Source organism: Pelodiscus sinensis, unplaced genomic scaffold (assembly GCF_049634645.1).
Source record: "Pelodiscus sinensis isolate JC-2024 unplaced genomic scaffold, ASM4963464v1 ctg155, whole genome shotgun sequence".
NCBI classification, from domain to species: Eukaryota; Metazoa; Chordata; order Testudines; family Trionychidae; genus Pelodiscus; species Pelodiscus sinensis.
Window position 1 is genome coordinate 102531 of NW_027465812.1, and position 17247 is coordinate 119777.

The window sequence follows — 17247 nt, forward strand, 5'->3', positions numbered from 1 at the left end:
CTGGGGCTGTTGCTACACTTCAGAGGTGAAGATGCCTCATTGAGTATTCGATTAGTAAATGACTTGAAATATAACATCTTATCCAGCACTGGGGCAAGCTGATGGCTATGGCCTATCACCAGGTTCAGCACCACTCACCAGACATGGCCCCCACAATGGCAACCTCAAGTCCAGTGGCCATTCTGGACCCATGGACCTATCATCAAGCCCAGGGACAGACGACGTCTCAGATGGGGTCTGCTTATTTGTACCCCCGAGGCACCCCATCAGCTACACCCTTTCCTCGGCAGCAGCGTTGGAGTGCAGGCTGTGCCCACAAAAGCAGGAGAGCAGACCACCAGTAGAGGGTGAGGCCATGTCTATCCTGGTGACCGCTCCGGGCCCACCCCAGATCCTAGATAGCCGTCAGGGTGGGGAACAGTCGCCACCCAGGGATTTCTCTGTTGTCCCCTGATGAGGCCCTAGCTGAACCTTCATCATCTGTGCTGGCCATGGACGCTAGAGCCCGCCAGGAGCTATTGAAGAAACTAGCTCAGAACCTAGGGGTCCAGGCAGTGAAGTGGTGGAGATTCATACAGCAGATTCTCCCACCGGGGTGCCACTCCTGCTAAATAGTGGCCAAAATCTCCAAAACACTGTGGCAAACACCTGCATTGTTCCGCCCCCTTCTGTGTGCCAGTGGTATTTGTATCCCAGTCTGGCTCTGAGCACCTATTCACCCGTGTTCCCCCGGGGTCCCTATTCGTACAGGATGCCAAACCTACGGGAAGACGGGCAGCCAGGGCCCACTCCGAAAAGCAAGGAGAACAAAAAGCTGGACCTAGTAGGCTGCAAGGCCAATGCCACAGCAGGCCTAGAACCGGGAATTGCCAGTCTTCAGGCAATGAGTACAGCTCTTGGGCAGCTGTGGATAAGTTCGAAGAATTATTTCCATGCGATTCCTGTCAGGCGTTGGGTGCCTTGGCGGAAGAGGTGCATCTTGCACACCCTATAGGCAACTTCGGATGTTGCAGACTCCGTTGTTTATTCCATGGCCATGGGCCTGTCCCTGCGGCTGAGTTCCTGGCTGCCAGTCACGGGTACTGGATCCGAGGTGCAAACTACTATTCGGGACCTTCCATTCAAAGGGTCTGGACTGTTTCCTGAACAGGCGGGCAGCAAATTGCACAGCCTCAAGGACTGCAGGGCCACGCTGACATTCATATGCTGGCCTCACAGAGGTGCCCCATCAACCTTAGGCCCCCTCCCCACCCCTGATGCTGGACTCCAGCAGGAGGAGGAAACGTAACAATAATGGCAGGGCCTACAGGAGACTGTCCTGGGCTGCCTTGGACCAGCACACAGACCCCTCGAACAAGGCACAGAGGCCTAGGTTGGGCTTTTGAAGGAGCGCCCGAGGGCGGAGTTACAGTCCCAACATTACATCGTCCCTTTGTCAACCGTTTATCCCACTTCCACCCTGCCTGGAGCAGGATCACCTCAGATCGGTGGATCCTAGACATGGTAAGAGTGGGATACTTGTCCCATTCCTTGCCTCCCTGTTCTCCCGCCCCCCTTCCCAGTCCCCCTTCAGGGACCCTTCTCACGAGTATCTTCTGCATCAGGAGGTGTGTTTGCTCCTGCAGCTGGGAGCAGGGGAGTTGGTTCTGCCAGAGTTCAGGGAAAGGGGCTGTGGAAGCAGGAAAAGGGAATAAGGGAATTTGTGTGCAGCCATCTTGGTCTTGTTAACAAGAGAGCAAGAGTCAGGCTAAGTCTGTGGCCTGACAACGCGAGATCTGTAATTAGATGCTGCCTTCGCCTCTCGCCTCCATACGGAGATAAGGATAGAATGCTGACTCTGGCAAGGACCTTGAGATAAAGAGCATCTAGGTGGAACTAAATAATTGTTAGCCATTAGTGTTTAGAATAAGAAGGAGACTAATTGTTATTGTTATTATATTTAATAGACAGTATATAAACTGCTTCATAATTGCTTGTATTCAAAGATCTGCCTCGGTGAGGGGGGGACTCCCCCCTGTCCGAACCAGTTTTTCCCTTGCTGCAGCTCGTAATAAAACTGCCTCTAGCTACTTGTTGCTTACAAACTCAGAGTGAGGACAATGTTTTCTTCCACAGGGCTTTACTCTAGTTACTTTTTAATCCCAAAATCCAAAGGGGGTCTCCTCTCCATTTTGGATCTCAGAGGGCTCAGTGCCTTCATAAAGATAACAAGGTTCAGAATGGTCACGTTGGCCTCAATCATTTCCTCTCTTGATCCGGGGGACTGAGCTGATGCCCTTGACTTAGATCAGGGCTACTCAACTCCGGCTCAGGCCACAGTGATACTCACAGCACGTGCCGAGGGCTGCACCTTAAGTGTGGTTGCGTGTACATGCAAATCTATGCAGATAGCCTCTTTCACACTGACGGGCATGAACACAAAGAATAAGGCAAGACGACCCAACACGCAGGCCCCATGTAAGTCCGTTCTGCTGATATTAATAAAAGGCAACATTGACCTGATTTCCACCCATAGGACAGCACTTGGAATGAGCAATGGCAGTCCAGGAATTGAAACCGAAGACCATTCTATTGACTCCTTTTTTGTTTTGGCTCCCACCCGCGGGCCGTGTGTTGTGCCTCACGTAAACCCAAACCGCACTGAGGGCCGCAAACGCATGGGCCCTGGGCCACATGTTGACTAGCTCTGACTTCCAGGGTGCATATTTCTGTTGTTCCACCGCACAGGCGGTTCCTCTGATTCACGGTCAGAAGAGACCATTACCAGTTTGTGATCCTCCCATTTAGGGATGTAAGCGATTAGTTGACTATTCGATGAGCATAAGCTTATTGGATAATTGAGTAGTCATTGACTAGTCACTTCCCCCCCCTCACCCTTGCTGCCTCTATCAGAGAGAGGCAGCAAGTGGGGGGGGAGCAGGGGCTGGGGTGGGGGAGCTGGCTTAAAAGCCAGTTCCCTCCAGCACTGTCTTCATGGGGAACAGGAGGCAGAACATCCCTCCTGCTGCACCTGTCTGTTTGAAATGTGCGGGAGCTGCTGTGGATCGTGTGCATTTCAAAGGGAGAGGCACAGCGGAACAGTGAGCGCTCCCCTATCGACTAATCGAGTGGTCACTGGAAGTTCCATCTACTACTCGATTAGTTGATTAACATTTAACATCCTTCCTCCCGTTCGGCCTGTCTACAGCCCCCAGGGCCTTTACGAATGTATGGTGGTGGGGGCAGCCTTCCTCGGGAGGCACAGCGTGCAAGTTTCCCCTATTTAGACAACTGGCTAATCGGGGCTGCTTTGAGAGCCCATGTGCTACAGCATGTAGACCTGATCAGACACCTTTATTCAACTAGGGGAAGTCCACCCTCGGCCCTACACAGGACACAGAGTTCATGGGAGTGCAGCTGGACTCAACAGCCCTTCAAGGGCCAGGCTCATAGCCTTAAGAGACGCTGCTCTGGGCCTGTGAGCAGCCTCTGACACCAGCCGGGAATTGCATGAGGCTGCTAGGCCGTATGGTGGCATGTGTATGTGGTGCAGTGCTCCTGGCTATACCTCCGCCCCTTGCAGGCCTGGCTCGCTCGGGCATACAGCCCGGCTCTTCCACCATTGGATGTGCTGGTCTCCCTGGGCTGGTGGCTGCAGGAAGACATGATCTGTGCAGACATCCCCATTCACCAGGCAGACCCCATCAGTTCAATTGGTGATGGATGCTTCGGACACAGGCTAGAGCACAGCACACAAGGTATGTGGTCGCGTGCCGAGCAGTCACAGCATAGAAACGCCAGGGAACAGAGCAGTTCATCTGGCCTGTCGGGTGTTTGCCTCTCCTGGAAGGCAGGCAGGTTTCAGTCCTGACAGACAATAGGGTAGCGCGGCTCTAGACCGACAGACGGGGTGGAGCTCCATCTCCTGTGTCAGGAAGCCCTGGCCCTGTGGGAACTCTATTGCACACACAATCCACATGTCCCCGGCAGGCCCTTCAGAGCACACGAGTGGGCCCTCAGGGAGGACGTAGCCTGAGAGGTGGGGGTTTCCCACTGAGACTTGTTTGCTGCACACAGCAGTGGGCAGCGCCAGCACTGTCTGCTCGTACCTGAATCCCAGGGTCGGTGGAGGATGCTCACCTCACGTTGGCTGCCCCGCCTCCTGTCTGCGTTTCCCCTCCTCCCCGCTAATGCACGAGGTCCTCCTCGGGGTGCTCAGGCACATGGTGTTAGTGCTCTTGGTAGGTGCACCGTGGGCCTGCCAGCACTGCTGCCCCGCGCTGTTGTGTCTATTGGTAGAGGAGCCGACTGTGCCCACCCTGTCCCATGTGTCTGATCTTGCCAAGAGCTAAAGGACGTGGTTGAATTCTTCGGGGAGTATCCCTGGGGGTTCTCCATTTGCACTCCTGGTCGGAGAGTTACAGTAGCAGTCTTGCTGGTGGGCTGCACAGGCAAGGAAGGGGGCACGTACGGCAGCCACCGTCTGTTCCTTCTCTCCTGCTGCCGGCGTCGGTCAGAACCACGCTCGCTCCTCGTTCATCTTGTCGTTTGAGCACGTCCCTGTTAAGTTCCTCAGTGCTACACTTCGCTTGATAGTTTAAGGGTTTTTCTTTATTGGGGCTGGCTAAGATAGCGTGGTGTGGGAGCCCCTGGGCCGGGGGCGGGTGGGGAGAGGCCTGCTCTGGTGGCCAGGGCTGCCACATGGCAGGGAAGCCACGGCTTATGGTGGCTGGGGTCGGGAATGGGACCTGCCACATGGTGCACAGGGGGGCGGGGCAGGGCCTGCTTGGTGGCTGGAATGGGACACGCTGCATGGCGGGGGAGGAGGGGGTTTCTGTGTGCATGTTGTTACATTGGGCACTGGCGGAAGCGAGCGAGAAGGCGTCGGTGAGTGAAATCGGGAGAGTCCGCAGGGGCAGCCGTCTCAAAGCAACTCTGCTACTGCACAAAGTGAGTAACCTCTTATCCGCACAAACGGGCAAATGTCTGGAATCCAGTGAACATCGTCAGTGCAGATATTCGTGCTTTCCATGGTAGAGGAATCTTGGCATCAATAAACCAGGGAAATAGAACCTAGATGGGGCTACTATAAGGTGGGTGCGTAATTGGCTGGATAACCAGAGAGTAGTTATTAACAGTTCACAGTCATGCTGAAAGGGCAGAACAAGTGGGGTTCTGCAGGGAGCTGTTTTGGGATCAGTGCTGTTCAATTTCTTCATCAGAGATTTAGATATTAGCATAGAGAGGACGCTTATTAAGCTTGCAGACGATACCAGGCTGGGAGGGGTTGCAAGTGCTTTGGAGGATAGGGTCGTAATTCAAAATGACCTGGACAAACTGGAGAAATGGTCTGAGGTAAACAGGATGAAGTTTAATAAAGACAAATGCAAAGTGCTCCACTTAGGGAGGAACAATCTGTTTCCCACATACAGAATGGGAAGTGACTGTCTAGGAAGGAGTCATACACAAAGGGATCTAGGGTTAGTTCAGGACAGTGTTACAGTAAAATCAGGGTTCACTGGTGTGGTGTCCTGACATTTCCTGCTTCGTTAGTGATGATAAACATTGGGGTGCGTGCATTTTTGTATGCTCCCTCAGTCTATTTTGCCAGCTCTGTGGAAGTTGCTAGTGTAATAGACCTCGCGAGAGCCCCCAAAGACCACAGACATAAGCTATGGAGGCACGTGGGTCAGGTTCATTGTTAAGCAAAGCACATGACTAGTCGTCCGTAGTCGCCCCTCTGTGTTTGTACCCGGGACAGTGAACTGGCTCAGTCAAGTATGGAGACACTGTCACCCCCTAGGCCAGCCAGCACGGTAAGTGAGGTGCCCCGCGTTTATAGACAGACAAACAATCTCCGTTACACGCCGTATGCACCTCCTCACTCATTCCTCACATGCTTGGTGCCTCCCCGTGCACTGTCCTCCACTGTGTTCACTGCCCGTTGCTTCGCGTTCACTCCTGTTGTTTCCAGAGGTTTTATCGTGTGCTCAGCGGCGTGTGTCTGCCCTGGGGAATGTACCTTTGGTGCTGAGAGACAGGGACTTGCAGGCAAACATCTGCTTGCGACATGGTCTGGCTGTTACCCAGAGTATAACTCCTACTGACTTTGGTTCAGGCCCCAGATCCCTGCTTCAGGCTCTTGTTTCCTCCTACAAAGCGAAGTACAAGTCAACAGTGTGACACTGCTGAAAAAAAAAATCAAACATGATTCTGGGCTGCATTAGCAGGAGTGTTGTGAGCAAGACACGAGAAGTCATTCTTCTGCTCTACTCTGCGCTGGTTAGGTCTCAGTTGGGGTCTTGTGTCCAGTTCTGGGCACCACATTTCAAGAAAGATGTGGAGAAATTGGAGAGGGTCCAGAGAAGAGCGACAAGAATGATGAAAGGTCTAGAGAACATGAGCTAGGAGGGAAGATTGAAAGAACTGGGCTTGTTTAGTTTAGAAAAGAGAAGACAGAGGGGACATGATAGCAGGTTTCAAGTATCTACAAGAGTGTTACAAGGAGGAGGGGAATTGTTCTCATTGGCCTCTGATAAGACAAGAAGCAATGGGCTTAAATTGCAGCAAGGGAGGTTTAGGAAAAAGTTCCTGCCTCTCAGGGTGGTGAAACACTGGAATAAATTTCCCAGGGGGTTGTGGAATCCCTGTCTCTGGAGATATTTAAGAGCAGGTTGGACAGGCGTCTGTCAGGGACGAGCTAGATGATGCTGGGTCCTGCTGTGAGGGCAGGGGGCTGGGCACAGTGACCTCTTGAGGTCCCTTCCAGTCCTAGTGCTCTGTGATTCTATGATTTGTAAAGCTTATTGAGGCCTAAAAACCAAACCATGTGGTTCAAATCAAGTATTTGGAAACAGGTCTCTGAAAAGGTCAGATCATGGAATTTCTCCCTATTGTGTTCCTTGTAAAGTCCATCTCGGGACTTGGCAACAAGGTAAATTAATGTCCTGTAGTTGGAGGATGTGCTATTGGGTTTTCCTGAGGGGCTTCTCAGTAAGGGCCCAGTGTGGCAAAGTGCTCAACACTTGGATCTGACCCAACAAAGTATCTATAATCTATTTTTCACTTTTAACCTGCATGTTGTTCCATTGATGTCCCTGGATCAGAGCGCTTGGTGCTGGATCAAGCCTCGAGTGGCCATCCTGGTTCAACAGTTCCTGGCAGATTAGCGCAGCAGTGAGACTTTCTGTCCACGTGACACCTTTCCTCCTGAAGCCGTTTACATTATTGAAATGCAGAATCCTTGCAGGGCAACGGCCTTGGACTCTAGGGCGACAGCCTGCTGGTGCTCAGGGTACTTCTCAAGAGCAGAGTAACTGCAGAGACCTATTGGGCAAACATTCACTTACAGGGACGACTTACGACCCATAGGCAGGCAAAACAGACGAGTTCTGCTTAAATTCTGTCTCAAACCCGCTCTGTGAGCCGACTGCATGGCAGTTTTCTTCTCAAGGAGGGAACACCATGAACAATGTTAAATGCTCATCATGGGAAGAATGTGTCACTCACTTTCTTCAAACCTGCTTGGTGAATCTCAATGCAATTTACAAAGTAAGCTAAGTGAGAACAGAACGGATTCCCCTGTTTTTAGAGGAGCAGCATATGGGCCATTTCTGGTTTCTTTAAGACACATGAACTCAAACATCTGAACCAAACGTCTCTCATTTCCCAAAATGCTCCTGGGCTGAGACCAAAAATGAAAATTCACAACTGGCTAAAAAGCAACGAAAACACAAGAAAACACAGTGCTGGGGGACAGACTGAGGTTAAGAAGCAAGTAGGAACGGATAGCATGCGCTACCCACATTGGTTACCAGTGTAGGTGCAGGAAAGTCCTTAACTACTGCTGCTACTGAGATAGTTAATGATTACTCCTTTTAGGACAGGTTTTAATATGTATAAAATGTAATAAACATGAAGTGTGTGAATCAAGAGTGGGGCTATTCTATAGGAGCGTGGCGTTTCTAGCCTGGTCACATGAAATGCTCAGTCCCTGTGGGAGGCAGTGGGAAGGGGTGTTTCTCATCTTGGAGGACTGAGCCACTGAGTTTTCCACAATGGTCACTTTGCAATTGGAAGCTTATATAGTTCATTGACTTGGTCGATCATCTTTTCCATTTCGTTGACAGCTTCTCGGATGTTTCTTGCCAGCTCCGTTTCTGCTCCTTGGTGGAGTTCCACAGAATCCTTTGCAACAAAGAAAATATCCAGTCCCAGGGTGACCCCAGTTAGAATTCGGGTAGCAGTTCCTGCAAACCTTGCAACTCTCCCAGCATTAGCCAGGAGCTGACCAGCTTTCACCATTTTCGTGGCATTAAGAACCACTCTTCCTGCTCCTGCCCCTATCTGAGCGACTGCAATAAAAGCGTTGTCTCCGCAGGATTCCAAGCGCTGTACGTGTTTCTGGAAGATCTCTGCGCACTTACTGATATTTCCCACCTCGGTCTGACAGTTTTCTAAGAGCTTCGCTACTGTCTCCTTCTTTGATGCACTTGTTATCATGTCTGTGGTGGTTGCAGCCGCACTGGTCAGTCCCCCTGCTGTAGCAGCAGCAAGCCCTGCAAGCGAGAGACCCAGAGATGCTCCAAATGTAAACGGAGTGAGACAAAGGCCTGCAATGGTCGTTATCCCCCCGGCAATCCCCACTGCCCCTCCGGTAATGTTGGCTATTGTCGCTCCTCGGTGCACATTGTCGATGTCCTCTGCAAGTTTCCGAAGCTTAGCCAAGTGCTCTTGCAATCTGTCTCTTGCCACTGACAACAATTCCATCAGTGTTTGGTTGATTTCCTTCTTCCCTGACAAACTGGCAGGAGAAAGAGAGAGAAAATAATGAGTCTGCAGGTGTAAATCGTCTCCTCTGCACCTTGTGCAGTGTGGACGTGCTCCTATTGACATCCATGGCAGCCACACTCATTTACACCAGGGAGGAGTTTGGTCCTTGGGGATGGGGAATCTCAATGCGTTCTTTAGATAGACTCACCAGATTTAACATGTGACCACAGAATTGCCACATTAGATCAGGTCAATGGCACATCTGCTGCAGGTGAGGAGTACTCTGTGCCCAATGGGACCATAAGAACAGCCAGACTGGGTCAGACCAAAGGTCCATCCAGCCCAGTGTCCTGTCGGCTGACAGTGGCCAATGCCAGGTGCCCCAGAGGGAGTGAACACAACAGGGAATCCAGTGATCCCTCCCCTGTCGCCCATTCGCAGCCTCTGACAAGCAGGTTAGGGGCACTCTCCCTGCCCAGCCTGACTAGCAGCCATTGGTAGACCTGTCCTCACGTATCTAGCTCTTTTTTGAACCAGTATCCAGTAGCTTATTCGCCTTTAATCTCTGAGGACAGGACAAGAAGCAATGGGCTCAAACCGCAGCAAGGGAGGTTTAGGTTGGACATTAGGAAAAGCTTCCTGCGTGTCAGGGTGGTTAAACACTGGAATAATTTGTCTAGCGAGGTTGTGGAATCCCCATCTCTGGAGGTATTGAAGAGCAGGTTGGACACACACCTGTCAGGGATGGTCTAGACAGTGCTGGGTTCTGCTGTAGGGCAGGGGACTCGACTGCATAGAACTGGAAGAGACCTCAGAAGGTCAAGTCCAACCCCCTGCGCTAGGCAGGACCAATGCCAACTAAATCAACCCGGCCAGGGCTGTGTCAAGCCGAGACTTAAACACCTCTAGGGATGGAGACTCCACTACTTCCCTAGGGAACCCAGCCCAGCGCTTCCCCGCCCTCCTAGTGAAATAGTTTTTCCTAATATCCAACCTGGACCTCTCCCACCACAACTTGAGACCATTGCTCCTTGTTCCGCCATCTGTCACTACTGAGAACAGCCTCTCTCCATCCTCTTTGGAACCTCCCCTCAGGAAGTTGAAGGCTGCTATCAAATCCCCCCTCACTCTTCGCTTCTGCAGACTAAACAGACCCAAGTCCCTCAGCCTCTCCTCATAAGTCATATGCTCCAGCCCCCGAATCATTTTGGTCGCCCTCCGCTGGACCCGCTCCAATAAATCCACATCCTTTTTGTAGTGGGGGGCCCAGAACTGGACACAACACTCCAGATGTGGCCTCACCAGAGCCGAATAAAGGGGAATAATGACATCTCTGGATCTGCTGGCAATGCTCCTCTTAATGCAACCTAATATGCCATTAGCCTTCTTGGCTACAAGGGCGCCCTGTTGACTCATCTCCAGCTTCTCATCCACTGTAACCCCAGGTCCTTTTCTGCAGAACTACTACTTAACTGGTTGGTCCCCAGCCTGTACCAATGCTTGGGATTCTTCCGTCCCAAGTGCAGGACTCTGCACTTGTCCTTGTAGAACCTCATCAGATTTCTTGTGGCCCAATCCTCCAATTTGTCTAAGTCACTCTGGACCCTATCTCTACCCTCCAGCGTATCTACCTCTCCCCCTAGCTTAGTGTCATCTGTGAACTTGCTGAGGGTACAATCCACCCCCTCATCCAGGTCACTAATAAAGATGTTGAACAAACCATCTCCAGAACCGAGTACCTTCTCACACCCCTGCAGTGCAAGAACTGGGGCTGAGGTGGGGCTTTCCATCCCGAGGGCAGCCCTGACAGAGACGGGCCCAGTCCCTGTCTGGGGTCCTGAGGCACCACTGCACTCCTGTGAAGAGCAAGGGACCCCATGTGCATGCATTGCCCAGGGAGAGGAGAGCGGCTTACCTTGCTTCCAAACTGCAGTCAAGAAACTGATCGGGCACCGCTCTCTCGCAGACGGAGTTCTCGGCTGTCTCCCCGCAGCAGAGGTATCGTCCGTTCTCGTACCCCCCCTTGTGATTTAGGGTAATTTCAAATTCATACTCGATGTTGTTTGCATTTCGTAGCGCTTTCTCGAGGGAATCCGGGTCTGAGGCACTTTTTACCAGCTTCCCTCTGCAGGCTACAGTGATGCCGGCCTTGGAATAGGTGAGATCACGGACGCCCAGGAAGTGAGACACTTCATGGATCAGCGTCCCCGGCTGGGAGTCTTCCCCAAGGTGTGCAGGAGCCTTCCAGAACAGCGGGCACAGATAGACTGTCCTGTCCCCAGCCGTGGGGTAAACGTAAGCGTAGGTGTGTTCTCTGCTTTTACCCCCGATTTCCTTTCTCAGATCCTCCTTAAACGTCACAGCGCCCAGCTCTGAGATGAGACCTCGAACCAACTTTTCTGTCAGGATCGCGTGGCGCTCCATCCAGAATCTGGGCTCTCCACTCTCCCCAAAAACCAGATACTGGGGCACCTCCATGAGCACTCGGTCCTTCTTCTTCAGGGCGTCTCTCAGGGTCTCCATCGCTCTCTGCTTTGCCGCTTCCGCACGTTGTCGCTTTCCTTCAGGGAGGGGGGTCGGCTTCCAGGAAGAGCCATCTGCTGTTACGACAGAGCACTCCCTTCCACTCTCTGCCTTGCTGGTCACGAACATTTCCCGGCCACTCACCCTCGCCCCGACGTAGCCGTTCGCTGCGGCCAGGCGTGATTCTCCGGGGCGCTGTCTCTGTCAGACACAAGATTGGGCTTTGGTCACGCGCCTTGCGGGGTAACGGCTCCGACACATTTCGATCCACTCGAGTGGGGACACAGGAAAGGCCGGGACAGCCCATCCCAACACGCCCATCTAGCCCCCTCCTCTCTCTCTGAACGGGGCTGGTACCAGCTGCTCCAGAGGAAGGGGCAAGAAACCCCCTAGTGAACAAGCACGACTACTATGACGTGGAGAAAATGTTCTTCCTAGCTCTGGGTAGTTAGAGCTTGGTTGGCTTGTGCCCTGAACTAACCTGCCCCCTCTTTAGACTCTGCTCACGGGGGGGGGGGGAAGGTTCCCGGACTCCTAATGACTTTGTTACTCATCTGAACGTCCCTTATTTCTGCTCAGTCCTTGGTGAGCAAAGCCGGGGCCAGCCTGAGACTTTCCGGGACACTGTAGTACTGTCCCACCTCCAGTCTGAGAGCCCCAGTGCTCTTAAGGAGGATGAAAGTCTCAAGAGAAAAGAGCATTCAATGGGAGCAGAGGGAAACCATCCTGTAGTTGGGACCCTCCTCCCAGAGGATGTTGCAGTATCCTCTCGCACTGAGGATACCTCTGAGGGGGAGGGAATGCCAGTTAGGAAGAGGCAGGTGTTAGTAGTGGGCTATTCAATCTTTAGAAACAGATAGTTGGGTCTGATGACCGGGAGAACCGTATGGTCACTTGCCTGCCTGGTGCGAAGGTTGCGGATCTCTCAAAGCATCTAGACAGACTTATGCGTAGTGCTGGGGAGGAGCCGGTGGTCGTGGTACATGTAGGTACCAATGACGTAGGGAAGGGTAGGAGAGAAGTCCTGGAGGCCAAATTTAGATTGCTAGGAAAGAGACTGAAATCCAGGACCTCTATGGTGGCATTCTCAGAAATGCTTCCAGTTCCACGCGCAGGGCCAGGTTGGCAGGCAGAGCTTCAGAGTCTCAATGCGTGGATGAGATGATGGTGTAGGGAAGAAGGGTTTAGATTTATTAGGAACTGGGGACACTTTTGGGGGAGGAGGAGCCTATACAGGAAGGATGGGCTCCACCTAAACCAGGGTGGAACCAGACTGCTGGCACTAAACATTAAAAAGGCCGTAGAGCAGTTTTTAAACTAAGAGATGGGGGAAAGCCGATTGGTGTGGAGATGCACGTAAATCGGAGGGAGACTTCTCTTAGAGGAGAATCCATTGATAGAGATTCTCTAGGCTGTAGTCAGAAAGAGAGGAGGGGAGAGGGCAAACCATGGGCCAGAGCAGACAAACAACCGCATCCAAAGGAATCCAATGCATCAGGGAAGGGCAGACAAAGAAGCAGTGGCAAATTTTTAAAGTGCTTCTACACAAATACTAGGAGTCTGACTAATAGGATGGGTGAACTAGAGTACCTCGTATTAAATGAGGAGATTGACATAATAGGCATCACTGAAACCTGGTGGAATGAGGAAAATCTGTGGGACACAATCATACCGGGATATAAAATATATCGGAAGGATAGAGCAGGCCGGGTGGGAGGCGGAGTGGCACTGTATGTGAAAGATAATGTAGAATCAAAGGAAATAAAAATATTAAGTGAATCAACATGTTCAATAGAATCGCTATCGATAGTAATTCCATGCTCCAATAATAAGAAATTAGCAGTAGGGATATATTACCGACCACCTGACCAGGACAGCGATACTGACATTGAAATGCTAAGGGAGATTAGAGAGGCTACCAAAATAAAGAACTCTATAATAATGGGGGATTTTAATTACCCCCATATTGACTGGATCCATGTCACCTCAGGAAGACAAGCAGAGATAACATTTCTCAATGGCTTAAATGACTGCTTCTTGGAGCAGCTGGTGCAGGAACCCACAAGGGGAGAGGCAATTCTCGATTTAGTCCTGAGTGGAGCGCAGGATCAGGTCCAGGATATAACCGTTACAGGACCGCTTGGGAACAGTGACCATAATATAATAACATTCAACATTCCTGTGGTGGGAAGAACACCTCAGCAGTCCAGCACCCTGGCATTTAATTTCAAAAAGGGGAATTACACAAAAATGAGGAGGTTGGTTAAACAGAAATTAAAAGGCACAGTGACTAGAGCCAAATCCCTGCAAGCCGCATGGAAACTTTAAAGACACCATAATAGAGGCCCAACTTAAATGTATACCCCAAATTAAAAAACATAGCAAGAGACCTAAAAAAGAGTCACCGTGGCTTAACCACCATGTAAAAGAAGCAGTGAGGGACAAAAAGGTATCTTTTAAGAAGTGGAAGTCCAATCCTAGTGAGATAAATAGAAAGGAACATAAACACTGTCAAATCAAGTGTAAACATGTAATAAGAAAAGCAAAAAAAGATTTTGAGGAACAGCTAGCCAAAAACTCAAAAAGAAATAAAATGTTTTTTAAGTACATTAGAAGCAGGAAGCCTGCTACAAAACTTGTGGGTCCCCTAGATGATCAAGGTATAAAAGGAGCAATCAAGGATAATAAAGCCATTGCGGAGAAACTAAATGATTTCTTTGCTTCAGTCTTCACGGCTGAGGATGTTGGGGAGATTCCCGAATCTGCACCATCTTTTAAGGGTGATGAATCTGAGGAACTTTTCCGGATTGAAGTGTCATTAGAGGAGGTTTTGGAACAAATAGAAAAACTTAATGTTAACAAATCTCCGGGACCGGATGGCATTCATCCAAGGGTTCTAAAAAAACTCAAATGGGAAATTGCTGAGCTATTATCTGTGGTTTGTAACCTATCCTTTAAATCGGCTTCCGTACCTAATGACTGGAAGGTAGCCAACGTGACACCAATATTTAAAAAGGGCTGAAGAGGCGATCCTGGCAATTACAGACCGGTAAGTCTAACTTCAGTACCGGGCAAATTAGTCGAAACAATAGTAAAGAATAAAATTGTGAAGCATGTAGAAGAACATAGAATCATAGGACTGGAAGGGACCTCGAGAGGTCATTGAGTCCAGCCCCCCGCCCTCAAGGCAGGGCCAAGCTCCGTCTACACCATCCCTGACAGATGTCTATCCAACCTGTTCTTAAATATCTCCAGAGAGGGAGATTCCACCACCTCCCTTGGCAATTTATTCCAATATTTGACCACCCTGACAGTTAGGAATTTTTTCCTAATGTCCAATCTAAACCTCCCCTGCTGCACTTTAAGCCCATTACTCCTTGTCCTGTCCTCAGAAACCAAGAGGAACAAATTTTCGCCTTCCTCCTTGTGACACCCTTTTAGATATTTGAAAACCGCTATCATGTCCCCCCTTAATCTTCTTTTTTCCAAACTAAACAAGCCCAGTTCATGAAGCCTGGCTTCATAGGTCATGTTCTCTAGACCTTTAATCATTCTTGTCGCTCTTCTCTGTACCCTTTCCAATTTCTCCACATCTTTCTTGAAATGTGGCGCCCAGAACTGGACACAGTACTCCAGCTGAGGCCTAACTAGCGCAGAGTAGAGCGGCAGAATGACTTCACGAGTTTTGCTTACAACACACCTGTTGATACAACCTAGAATCATATTTGCTTTTTTTGCAACAGCATCACACTGTTGACTCATATTCAACTTGTGGTCCACTATGACCCCTAGATCCCTTTCCGCCATGCTCCTTCCTAGACAGTCGCTTCCCATCTTGTATGTATGGAACTGATTGTTCCTTCCTAAGTGGAGCACTTTGCATTTCTCTTTATTAAACCTCATCCTGTTTACCTCTGACCATTTCTCTAACTTGCTAAGGTCATTTTGAATTATGTCCCTATCCTCCAAAGAAGTTGCAACCCCACCCAGTTTGGTATCATCTGCAAACTTACTAAGCGTACTCTCTATCCCAATATCTACATCATTGATGAAGATATTGAACAGTACGGGTCCCAATACAGACCCTTGAGGAACTCCACTTGTTATCCCTTTCCAGCAGGATTTAGCACCGTTAACAACAACTCTCTGACTATGGTTATCCAGCCAATTATGCACCCACCTTATCGTGGCCCTATCTAAGTTATATTTGCCTAGTTTATCAATAAGAATATCATGCGAGACCATATCAAATGCCTTACTAAAGTCTAGGTATATGACATCCACCGCTTCTCCCTTATCCACAAGGCTCATTATCCTATCAAAGAAAGCTATCAGATTAGTTTGGCATGACTTGTTCTTCACAAACCCATGCTGGCTATTCCCTATCACTTTATTACCTTCCAAGTGTTTGCATATGATTTCCTTAATTACCTGCTCCATTAGCTTCCCTGGGACAGATGTTAAACTGACCGGTCTGTAGTTTCCTGGGTTGTTCTTATTCCCCTTTTTATAGATGGGCACAATATTTGCCCTTTTCCAGTCTTCTGGAATCTCCCCTGTCTTCCATGATTTTTCAAAGATCATAGCTAAAGGCTCAGATACCTCTTCTATCAGCTCCTTGAGTATCCTGGGATGCATTTCATCAGGACCTGGTGAATTGCTGACATCTAACTTTCCTAAGTGATTTTTAACTTGTTCTTTGTGTATCCTATCTTCTAAACTTACCCTCTCTCTGCTTGTATTCACTACGTTAGGCACACCTCCAGACTTCTCGGTGAAGACCGAAACAAAGAAGTCATTGAGCATCTCCGCCATTTCCAAGTTTCCTGTTACTGCTTCTCCCTCCTCACTAAGCAGTGGGCCTACCCTGTCCTTGGTCTTCCTCTTGCTTTTAATGTATTTATAAAAGGTCTTCTTGTTTCCCTTTATGCCTGTAGCTAGTTTGATCTCACTTTGTGACTTTGCCTTTCTAATCTTGCCCCTGCATTCCCGTGTTGCTTGCCTATATTCATCCTTTGTTAGTTGTCCTAGTTTCCATTTTTTATATGATTCCTTTTTTATTTTGAGATCATGCAAGATCTCCTTGTTAAGCCAAGCTGGTCTTTTGCCATATTTTCTATCTCTCCTACACATCGGAATAGCTTCCTTTTGGGCCCTTAACAATGTCCCTTTGAAAAACTGCCAACTCTCCTCAGTTGTTTTTCCCTTCAGTCTCGATTCCCATGGGACCTTACCTACAAGTTCTCTGAGCTTATCAGAATCTGCCTTCCTGAAATCCATTACCTCAATTGTGCTGGTCTCCCTTCTACCTTTCCTTAAGATCATGAACTCTATTATTTCGTGATCACTGTCCCCCATACTGTCTTCCACTTTCAAGTTCTCAACTAGTTCCTCCCTATTTGTTAAAATCAAATCCAGAACAGCTTCTCCTCTGGTAGCTTTTTCAACCTTCTGAAACAGAAAGTTGTCTCCAATGCAGTCCAGAAACTTATTGGATAGCCTGTGCCTCGCTGTGTTAGTTTCCCAACATATGTCTGGATAGTTGAAGTCCCCCATCACCACCAAATCTTGGGCTTTGGATAGTTTTGTTAATTGTTTAAAAAAGGCCTCATCCACCTCTTCCACCTGGCTAGGTGACCTGTAGTAGACTCCTAGCATGACATCACCCTTATTTTTTACCCCTTTTAGCTTAACCCAGAGACTCTCTACACAGCTATCTCCTACGTTCATCTCCACTTCAGTCCAAGTGTGTACATTTTTAATATACAAGGCAACCCCTCCTCCCTTTTTTCCCTGTCTGTCCTTCCTGAGCAAGCCGTACCCTTCCATACCAACATTCCAATCACGCGTCCCATCCCACCAGGTTTCTGTAATACCAATGATATCAGTTGTATTTATTTGCTAGGAATTCCAGTTCTTCCTGCTTATTACCCATACTTCTCGCATTTGTATTGAAGGATAAACTTAACTGTT

The 17247-nt window shown here is 49.5% G+C and overlaps 1 protein-coding gene across 3 annotated transcripts in view; it reads right to left on the reverse strand.

The window, feature by feature from the left end:
* Window positions 1–17247, reverse strand: part of LOC102446540 (uncharacterized) — a 35535-nt gene continuing 18288 nt past the window's right edge. For all 3 annotated transcript variants that reach the window (XM_075914486.1, XM_075914488.1, XM_075914487.1), the window contains 2 exons: window positions 10667–11475; window positions 1–8782 (listed from right to left, as the gene is read on the reverse strand). In XM_075914486.1, the coding sequence (XP_075770601.1) occupies window positions 8041–8782; window positions 10667–11403 (1479 nt within the window). In that variant the 5' untranslated portion in view covers window positions 11404–11475 and the 3' untranslated portion in view covers window positions 1–8040. The remainder of the gene's footprint in view (window positions 8783–10666; window positions 11476–17247) is intronic.